Source organism: Tamandua tetradactyla, chromosome 1, assembly GCF_023851605.1.
Source record: "Tamandua tetradactyla isolate mTamTet1 chromosome 1, mTamTet1.pri, whole genome shotgun sequence".
Taxonomy (NCBI): domain Eukaryota; kingdom Metazoa; phylum Chordata; class Mammalia; order Pilosa; family Myrmecophagidae; genus Tamandua; species Tamandua tetradactyla.
The window spans coordinates 36,235,784-36,246,724 of NC_135327.1; the positions used below are offsets into that span (position 1 = coordinate 36,235,784).

The following is a 10,941-nucleotide window of genomic DNA, read 5'->3' on the forward strand; positions in this document are numbered from 1 at the left end:
TTGGTCCTTCCCCTCCCTCCCCAGCCCCTCCCACAAGCACACTCAAAGTTCTCACCTCTGGGTAACTTACCCTCATTCTTGATGACAAATGACCCTTATATTTGAGCTGACCCTCGCCACAACATAACCCCCTGAACCCCAGCTGCCCAGGGTGGGGTGGGCAGACCATGGGAGAGAGCCCGCACAGGTAACCAGCTGCTCCAAGTAGCTTTCCCTGCTCTGCTTTCCATTTTAACTAGGAAAGCATGAAGCACAGCCTTCTTGGGAGACCTCCACTCCCTCACCAGGCAGTAAATACCACACCTGTTATGCTGCTGGAGAAGTAGTGGGGTGCTATGATTTCAAGGGCTCCTTTTTCACAGTGGGGTCACTAGCCTCATATTCTAGTGCTTAATGTTAACATACATCCTCAATAAAGACCCTGCTGACCCAGCCCACCCATTGCCTGCCCCAAGACCCCAGCAGGCCGTGGTGTTGGGCTGCTGATGACCATGCCCTTGACCCCACCAAGAGAGTCCTTCGGGCCCCTTCCAGGCCCAGAGGCCTCCCAGGGCTTCTGATAAAGCCTGCCATCTTTGAGTTAAAGTCACTTTCCACAGGGCTACCTGTGGGGACAGAAGGCAGTTAGAGGAGAAAACCTGTTCAGAACAACTTACAACCTCTCCTTTCATGGGGCCATATCAGAGCCCAAATCTGCACCAGCCCCACTGACCATGTCCCCTCAGCCTGGGGAGAGAGACAACCAACAACTGGGCTGATACCACATCATGGGGGACGTTCAAAATCCTGATGCTGAGCCAGATCAGCCAGCCACACACCGGCACCCCCAGCACAATGCCGTTTACGGGAAGCTCCCAAACAGGCCAGCACAATGCTACAGGCACTGATGGGTGGCCTGCCCCAGGCCTGGGGTAGCCACGGAGACTGACAGGAAAGGCACAAGAGGAAGGCTTCTGGGGTGTGGGAAATGTTCTAGATTTGATGCAATTGTAATGCTGTTATATACATTTGTTAAAATTCCTCAGTCTGGACACAAAAATGATTTCATTAAAGCAGTTTTATTTTTTATTTTTTAAACTCAGATAAGTTTTTGGAGCAGAAAACAGAGTACCAAGGGTGGCGATAAGATTCCCTGAGGCAGAGAAAGCAGGAGCAGAGAGTGCCTTTTGGTGTTTATTTACTCAGCTGCCATGTTCCTTTGTCCTCTTCTCTGTTCCCTGCTCACAAGCTGGTGGAGGTGTCCCTGCCCTCTTCTGTCTTTGAACCTCACAGCATATTGACCACTTGGCTGCCAGCAGGAGATGCAGCCTACCTCAGGGCCTTTGCACAGCTCTTTCCTTTGCCCTGAGCCCTCTCCCTGGTCTTGGTGGGATTTCTAGTGCTCTAGGTTTGAAGTAAAAGGTTCCTCAAGGGAGCCTCCCTGACCAGTGTCCCCTGGCATCGAATCCCTGTCCATCACCCTATTTTACTTCTGCAAGAGGCCTATCACTTCCTGATCTAAATACAGAATCACCTTTGGCTGTGGAGCACTTCACATGGGGTCAGTTTGAATTGACACCCGTTGAGAGTGTAAGTTCACAATGGATTCCAAAGACCTAGTGAACACACACACACACACACACACACAAGAATGCAAAACATCTCATTAGTAACTGTTTGTACACTGATGACAGGGTGAAATAATAGTTTAGATCTATGTGGTTAAATAAAATATATTATTAAAACTACTTTCACCTCTTTCTTTTCACATTCTTTAATGGGGCTCTTTACATCTTAAAATTGGGCAGTGTTTCTCTACATAGTCAAGCTCCCCTCTTACTCACCCAGGCCTTAGACTGACCCACCGAGGAAGAAGCCCAAGAAATGTTTGTTGATTGAATATATAAACGAATCAGAGCATACTGTGAAAATGAAAACCTGGTGACGCTTTTCCCAAATAAAGGCCAATTCACTTGGGTTTGGCAAAACTTCTCCAAAACAGGGCGCAGCCGGGGCCTCCCCCAGCCTCTGAAATAGCGTACTGCTCCAAGAGATTCCTATTAGTCAATCCAGCGCCTCCAATACTAGTGACGGCGGAAGGACCCCAGGAAGCGGAGGCCAAGTTCGGAGTTTACACGGCTCTGCCTGGCACACAGAAGGGGGCGCCTTTCGTGGGACCCAGGAGAGCCGGCTTTGCTAGCGCTCAGGGAGACCAGGGCTTCGGAAGAGTGGCGGGCGGTGAAGGATACCGGGCTTGGGAGGGTATCCGGCTGGGGAGGGAGGCCACCGGGCCAGAGGAGGGCGGGCCCGGGAGGAGGGACAGGGATGGGGGAGGAGGACACCGGGACCGGGAGGGAGGCACCAAGCCGTGGAGAAGGGCGGGTCCGGGAGAAGGGCGGTCTGGGAGAAGGGCTGGGAACCGAGGGGGTGACCGCCCAGGAAAAGGCGGTCCCGAAGGCGGGGCATCCGGAGCATAAAGGCGCGGCGGCCCGCAGGGCCAGAGCGGACTCCAGGTCCCGGCGACGATGGCTTCACTAGTTCGCTCCGCGCTGCTCCTGCTGGCCGCGCTGGCCCTGGCCATGACCGTAAGCGCTGCGGCCTCTGGCCCGGGCAAGCCGCCGCGCCTCGTGGGCGGCCCCGTGGAAGCCAACGCCAACGAAGAGGGCGTGCAGCAAGCGCTGGACTTCGCCCTTAGCGAGTACAACAAGGCGAGCAACGACAAGTACCACAGCCGTGTGGTGCAGGTGGTGCGCGTCCGCAAGCAGGTGCGTCCAGCTCCACCGTCTCGGCTCCCGGGCTCCCAGACCTCCAGACCCCCAGGCCCCCAATCCCCCGTCAGCGCCAAACCGAAGCGGCGGCTTGCCCGGCGGCCCCTCCCTGGGGTCCCGGGGACGCGCCCGGCTCGCAGCCGCGGGTCCGGAGGGGGCCGTCGGGGGCCACAGAGGGCCACGGTCACCAGCGCGGGGCGCTGCACCAGTCGCCCCCGGGATGGGCGCTGGCCTCCGGGCACTACGCCCGCGGCCGAATTAGCCTGGCGGGGGGAAGGGGGCGGTGCCCGTGCTGTTGTCTAGGCCCCGCCCTTTCCCCCGCCTCTTCTTGACGGCCACACACACACACACACACACACACACACACACACACACACGCACGCACGCACGCGCGCGAGATAGGTGCTGAGTATGACCACGGGAAAAGGGAAAACGCCTAGCTGTCGTCCAAACTCTGCCACCGAATGATGTCTTAAGCATTCTTTATCCCTTTTAGTGTTTTATTTTGACAGAACTTCAGACTTACAAAACAATCGCAAATAGCTTAGAGGGTGGACACCCACCCCCTGACGTGCCAACCTGCTGTCCTCTGGCCAGATAAGATGTGCAGTCACCCGGAGCCGTGCTGGGAGGATTGGGGGCAGGGGGGCAGCGTCAGGGAACGACGCTAGAACTTGATCTTGTCCTTAAGGTGAGGCTAGAATTCAGATATCCTATTTCCAGAGCGGTACATAGCAACACAATAAAGAATATATAGTGGATCCTATCATTTAGAGTTCGTTTCCACCTCCTCTTGAAAATTCAGAAGACGGGCCAAGACCAGGCTGACCCCAGGCCCCAGTGCTAGAAGCTGACTTCTCCCTCCAGTGCTTCTTCACCAGTGCTCTGATGGACAGGGGGAGAGTGGAGGTGCTCTGTAGGAGGAAAAGATTAGAATATGTCAGACATAGGGATGGGTGGCAGACATTAGAAATATTCCTATCAAAAGTAACATTTGAAATTTAAGTGCTCCAGGGTAGTCTTTTTGCCTAATTTCAGACTCACAGGAACAGTTGGAAAAAATAGGCCCTAGAGGACAGGTTCATGTGCACTGAGCCTCTCATCCCCAGATACTAAAGGAGGAAGTAGATCCATCTGGGGTAATGGGAGGAGATGAAAGTCTATTTGGACTGGTAGCTGGAATTTACCTTTAATGTAACCATCAAGTGCTAGTCTTCCTAAAATAGGTGGAAACTTCCACCTCCTGGGCTGGAGTTAACAGAGTTTAAAAAGACTTTGCCTGGGGTATAGAGTCCACACTTTAAGCCCTAGCCTTTGCCCAGTGCTCCTGGGGCTGTTTATCTGTCTGTTTGGGAACTGTGCCTTCCAGCTAACAGGTTTCTAGGCCCTGCCGTTTTTCTTCTTGGCTACATGGTCCACCTTGTAGCCATTCAACTTGCACTGTCAGGAGTTCCATGTGAGGGCAGGAGACGCCGGCCAGCCGTGCAGGAGCCAGAAAGCCGGTGGCCTGTGTGTTTTGTGGGTGGCAGTGTTGACTGCTCCTGAGTGCTGGCCCAAAGGCCGCCAGGGAAATGCAGTTACAACTTCTCACTCAGCAGTGAGCCAACTGTGTATATAAAACGGAGGCAGGCTGTTGTCATCAGTGCCTTCTGCCCTTTGGTGTGCACAGATTGTGTCCGGAGTGAACTACTTCATGGACGTGCTGATTGGACGAACCACATGTACCAAGTCCCAGCCCAACCTGGCTACCTGTCCCTTCCATGAAGAGGGGCAGCTCAGTAAGGTACGGGCAGGGTGTCAGGGGCGGCGGTGAGGGTGGGGGTTCATGCCCATGTCGGGGGTGGGGGGGAGGGGGCGCTGCGGATGTGCTTCTGTGTAATTTGAGTTTACAAGGTCATTACAAGCTTTTGAATTGGGGCACTGTTAGGAAAACACCTTATGCTTTTCAGGTATTGGCCACTGGCCTGGAGAAAACAGCTGCTTGGGATGGTTCCTGCAGAGAGAAAAGGGGCTGGTTTTTGTTGTTATTTAAAATTCAGTGCAATTTGTGGATGATTGCCACAGGCACATGAAACATCCCAGCAGGGCTATACTGTGATCTTTTCTTTTTTTATTTTTTTACAAACACTCCATCCCTACCAAGCAAAGCCGCCTCCCCTTCCCCCCTTCCAGAAAGGGTTGTTTAATCCCAGCCTCATCAGCACTGCCAACAGCACCCAGTCACACTAAACGGATTAGAGGGTCTTTGTGAACCCATGGGCAGCCTGCGCTCTCTGGCGAGGCCCTGTTCTGTGCACACCAACACCTCCCTGTGGCTTTGTGTGGTCCTGGAGAGGACCCTGGAGGAGGCCTGCACTTCCCTCTTGTCTCCCTTACACACTCCCTTCCTCCTTTGAGCAAAGGTCTTGTCCTGATTCCAGTTCACCATTCTGGGTTCTTCCCTCTGAACCTTCCTTAATACTGACCCAGGCACTGGAGGGGCTGGCACTTGGGGGGCAAGGGCCGCTCTGGCCTTGTGGAAATGCTGGCTTCCACGCTCGGTACACGCTACTTCCTAAAGAGGCCTGCACAGGGGGGCCGGGAGGGGGCAGCTGGAGCAGGGGAATTTCCTGCGGGGAGCAGGGAGGTGGCTACCTAAGCACTTATGTAATGGGAAGGGAGGCAGGAGAAGAAAGAACACTGCAGATTCCCACCCAGTGTTCTGGGACTTGGGTAGGGGCCATGACCCACCTTCACTTTCCTCATCCTGCATTCTGAGAATCTTCCTTTTAACCATAGCCCTCACTGACTGTCCGTCTTTCCCCTTTTGCAGAAAAGCCACTGCTCTTTCCAGGTTTACACTGTTCCTTGGATGAACACAACCTCTCTAACGAAGTTCAGCTGCAAAGAAGCATAGAGAGGCCTGGGTTACTTGCAGCGCTGCTGACCGCCTCTTCTTGCCACCGCCCCCACCCCACCCCCTTTTAGAGCAATGTTCCCCTCGGGGCATCTGCAGCTTTGCCCTTAGATTGCTGAGCCCCACCCTGGTGGATTCCACAGGCTCTGAGAGAAAAATAAAGGCTTCTCCAGTAGTTTCAGGGCAGCCGAATGGCTCTAACCTTGTTGCTTTCTTTTCCTTTCTTTCCAAATGCCCCCTGCATGGGGTACACAGTCCTACTCTTACTTGACTCAATAAAAATGCAACAGAAGTTACTTCTTGAGTTGTTTACTGTCTTCTGGATGGTGGCATAAGAAGGAACTCGGCTGTTATTTTTTGAAGGGCTTTCTGTCCTGCTGGTTTCTTGAAGGCAGCTGAGGCCGCAAAGAACTGCCTGGGCCACGTTGTTCTATGGCCTGGGAAGTGAATCCAAGGCAGGTAAAACAGTCAAGCAGGCCTGAGCTCCGCAGGCTGGATGCAGAGGCAGCTGGTGATAGAGGAGGGAGGGGAAGGATGGAGAACTGGCTGCATTTAAAAAGAGAAGCTGTGAGGCGGGGAGGGGGCTGGACCATGAGGGAGGGGCAGTATGGTGGTGCCCCAGTCAGGGCTAGTTCCCAGTGATGCGCTCAGGGAGACAGATGTCCTCAGGATGCCCAAGTTATCAGACACTTGGGACTGACTCCCCCTAATCCAGTTCCCTAGAAACTGGTGATTTGTGTCTTTCCTTCTATAAAAGACTTTAGGCCTCAATGAGATGAAGACTGGCCTTAAAGTATGTGGGTATGTGCAACTAATTAGGGAAAAGAGCGATCAAAATCAAGGTCAGGCAAAATAAAGGCTGAGAGCAGTGCCCCACCAGAGACTGGGATGTTGTCCCCGGGAGGGTTTTCACCCCTGGGTCCTCCCACCAGCCCTCTGGCTTCAAAAAAGTTCCTCCCGCAAAGCTTCCCAGAGGGAATGCAGAAGGGTAAAGAAATACCATAGTGGAATTGGCATACATTGGGCTTCCTTTTTCTACCACGGACTTTTTAATAAAGATAGCTGGTAATATCACCATTGCTCCACCCAACAGTGGATTTTAACATCCCAAATAGGGAAGGCAGAGTCCTTAAAAGAAGACAACTCAACACACACCTACACAACCTCCCTGCAATGTTCTCAGTTATCTTATCCCAGAGAAGTGAGGACTTTCTCAGGGGCTGGCACTGCTGGGAACCTTCCCCAAAGCACTACACTTGAGGAAGCTCCAGGTACCCCTGCCATGAGCCCTGAAGCCAGAAGGGATTCCACAGAGCCAGCTCCCTATCCTGGGCGCTGCTCTAGGAGAGCAGAGGAGGATCAAAGAGCCCCAGGAAGCATGTGTGGGAGACCTTCCCTCCCGGCGCCCCTCTAGGCTGCCAGGCAGGTGAGGGCTGCTAGTGCTGGCCCCTGCCTGGTGGCGTTCAGTCTCCATCACCACCCTTTGATGCTGAGCCCTCTCTAGGCACACCTCACTTGACGAAAGGACCCTGGGTTAGAGAAGCGAAGCCCTGCTCAAGAGACCGCCTGCGGTGAGGTTTGGACCTGTACTGGCCCTGCCCCTTCCCCATCCCCCCCCCCATCCGGTCTGCATATGGGGTTTTGTTTAAGTGGATGGTTTGAGGTTCGAGGCTCCAGCAAAGGTCAGGCAGGGAACATTCTGTGCTAAGTGAAGGCAGAGCTTCATAGGTCCATGGGTGGATGAGGCTCTTTAGTCCACTTACCTAGCAGTGGCCCAGGGAAATTCTCCTTAAGCTTGGGCTCAGGCCTCTGCTTAGTGAAACTGCCTGCTAAATCTGTTACCCTAGTTAACTAAATTCCTTAATCCATTGCAGGCATTACTGGTTTAAAAAAAAAAAAAGATTTGGTAGAGCATAAGCCAAAAATAATGATTTCACCACAACAACCTGGAACACATTATTTACTCAGCATCTCTGTGCAAGATGCTGTGCTAGGCTGAGGGGAAACCATAGCAAGTTGATAGTAGTTTTAGAATAATTGTGGTGAAATCAATTATATTTTAACTCAGTGTATCCAGATGTTATCATTCCAGTACGTTATCAATTTAAAAGCATTTATTGGTGAGATATTTCACCACATTTCATGTACCAAGCCTTTGAAATGCCTGAGTATTTACACTCTCAGCACACCTCAGTTCAGACCAGCCACATTGCAAGCACTCAGCAGCCACACGTGGCTTTGGGTGCTACCATTAGGACAGACCAGATCTGTGGCATTCACATTCTTCAAATGAAGACCTAAGAAAACAGAACAAAGGGGATTTTTGTGGATTGTGTTTGGGTCTTTACTCAAAGGATTATAGCTGCCAGGCACGGCAGCTGTATGCATGTTTTGGGTCGATCTGTTTTCCCACGTAGGAAAATCTGCATAAGAGGGCTCGATCCCACACGGTGGCGCCTTCCTAGTGGCAGATCCAGGGAGATTTTCCTGGCACGCGTGGCATAGTTGCACCGTTCTGGCCTTTAAGCCCCGGTTAGGTGGCTGCTCGTGCAGGTGGCACAGCCTCGGCACTGCAGCACCGCAGCAGATTCTTTCCCTGTCTGCCTGCCTGAATTCTGCTCTCAGTGTAGCAGTCCCAGAATTCAAGCTGGGTCTTTCGCTTGTTTCACTCATCTGCCCACATCTGGTTCTCGGACATCCTGAGCTAACGAGATAACTCAGAGTAGCCTGTCTCACCGAGAGGCCAAAACTGCTGGATGTCGGAGTACGAAGAAGTCACCCACATGCTACTTCACGGCTTTTGAGAGAGAGAGTGATGTGCTATCATCTGGATCCCATGTAAATCCGAGAATAAAGCACACGTAGACGATATCACTCACTCCCTCTGCAGGTGAGGAAACTGAGACCCTGAGCAGGGTTCACAAGGTCAGTGGGGGGAGTGCCGGCCTGGAGCCCAGATCTTCTGGTCCTGCCCTTCCCCCCACCCCCACCCCCCTGTGGTCAGGTGTAGTGGATGACTCCCACTAGTGGGGACAGATGGAAGCACCTGTGTCCTTCCAGGCACACCTGCAGGGGTCCAAATCAACACCTGTTGTGAAGCTAATGAACACACTGAACTGTACACTTGAAAGAGGTTAAAATGGGAAATTCTATGTAGCATGTATATTATACAAGTATTTGTACATTTTATATGTGTATTTAAAATTTTAAAAAGCATAGAAATTCTATCAGACAAGGAGCAAATCTTAACATAAAGTATGGACTTTAGTTAATAATATAATTGTAATAATATTCATTCATCATTTGTAACAAATGTTCCATGAGAATGCAAAATACTAATAATAGGGTAAACTGTGTTTGAGGGGGAGGGGATATGGGAGCACTGTACTTTCTACTTGATTTTTCTGTAAACTTACAGTTGCTCTAGGAGAGAAAATTAAAAATAAATTAAAAATTATTTAAAAAGGAAGAAACCCAAGTTTTGGTAATAGATGGTGGGGAGGGTAGCATGATATTGTGGATGTAATTAGCAGCACTGAATTATATATTTGAATGTGGTTAAAAGGGGAAATTTTAGTTGATATATAAATTACTAAAACAAAAATTTTAAAAAGAGTACCAAAATGTTTTTTAAAACAGTGCAGTGAACCCTGTTGTGCATGATGAACTATAATTAATAGAAAAATTATAATAATGTTATTTTATGAATGGTAACAAATGCACCACATTAATGCAAGGTGTTAATAATAGAGTGGTATATGGATGATTTTATGCATGATTTTCCTGTAAACCTACAACTTCTCTAATTAAAAAAAAAAAGACAATGAACAGCTCTCCTGAAGCAAACTGGGGAAGGGCCAGGCCTCCTTCAAGGATCAAAAGATGGCAGCTGGGAGGAGAGGGAACAGCTTCAGAGGACCTGAGAAAAGCAGCACAAGAGGGCAAAGGAAGAGACAGGTCTCCCAGCCGTGCTTAAGAATAAAGGGTGGGCAGGAGAAAGCCCACCTGGATACTTGGTGATTGTGTGACAAACACCTTCTTTTGACCCATGAGGTCAATGTCATTAGCCCTTGTTAATGTCAGCATCACCTGGGGAGCTGTAAAGTCCCCATGCTTGGACCCTACCTGCCCCGATCAGCTGGATGCCTTTAACCTTCCCAGCTGTTCTTCTCTGATCTGGTGAATCCATACTCACTTTTGCCATGGCTCTGTCTCTGGTTGCACTATGGAATCACTTAGCTTTAAAGAACCCAGATGGCCAGGCCGGAGGTGGAACCAGGCTGCAGGATGCTGTTGGGAGCTGATGGCCTGGAGATTCTGCAGTTCTGGGGGAGGGCTGCTTCCTGGCCCCACAAAGCCTGTGGTCACCAGAGGAAGCCCACACTGAAAGCAAGTCACTGCTCTAGGGTCATATAACTGTTTGAAACCCAAAAAGGTGGTTCATAGTAGTTACAATTAAAGCGTAAAACTATGATAATTAAACCAAACATGGCATTTGGAAGAAGTAACCATTTTTCAATTTCTAAACAAAAGCAAAGGCTTGGGGACAGATGTTGTACGAGTGGCCATAGGCCCTGGGCAGTGCTACGGGGTCTCTCTGACCTCTGCTGATATCCCTTCCAAAGGACATGGGTCATCCCCAATACTGTCATTTCCTTTTGGAAGCCACAGGATCGTGGAGAGGGCAGCTGCGCCAGAGGCCTTGAGGTGGCCCCCTTGGACACAGAGTGTCCTTGTCCTCAGGTAACCCACCTTCTGAAGAGCAAGCAAGACCTCTGACCCGCTTCTAATTCTCAAACACAGCAAAGGTGCAAGGCTGTCAGTTCTGTCTTACTGGCTTTGATGAAGTGGCTGCTTGACTGCGAGAGGCCTAAGGAGAGACCCTTGTGGCAGGACATCGAGGCCAGCCTCCAGCCCCAGCCAGCAAGAAGCGAGGCCCTCCATGCTCCAGGGTGCCACAAACCAAATGCCGCCAGCCATCCCCAGTCGGGCCTAAGCCCACAGCTCTGGCTGACGCCTGAATTGCAGCCTGTGAGACCCCAAGCAGATGAGACAACCCAGCCAGCCATCCCTGGAGTCCTGAAACCCCGAAATTGAGATAACAAATGCATGCTGTTAAGCCCCTAAATTTGTGGTAATGGCAATAGAAACAGAAAATGGACGGCAACAGGCTTGGCTCTTCTGTCTTCATGGACTGTAAATAATGCAGTCACTCTGTGAATGTGAAAACCTTGTGTCTGATGCTCCTTTTATCTACCATATCAACAGATGAGTAGAACATATGGAATAAAAATAAAT

At 51.0% G+C, this 10,941-nt stretch overlaps 1 protein-coding gene across 1 annotated transcript; it reads left to right on the forward strand.

Moving 5' to 3' along the window:
- Nucleotides 1-2,456: 2,456 nt before the first annotated feature.
- LOC143644833 (cystatin-C-like) lies at nucleotides 2,457-5,939 on the forward strand. The gene is made up of 3 exons (XM_077114333.1): nucleotides 2,457-2,744; nucleotides 4,417-4,530; nucleotides 5,560-5,939. Exons 1-3 carry the CDS (start codon nucleotides 2,505-2,507, stop codon nucleotides 5,641-5,643), a joined length of 438 nt encoding a protein of 145 aa, XP_076970448.1. The 5' UTR covers nucleotides 2,457-2,504; the 3' UTR covers nucleotides 5,644-5,939.
- The last annotated feature ends 5,002 nt before the right edge of the window (nucleotides 5,940-10,941 follow it).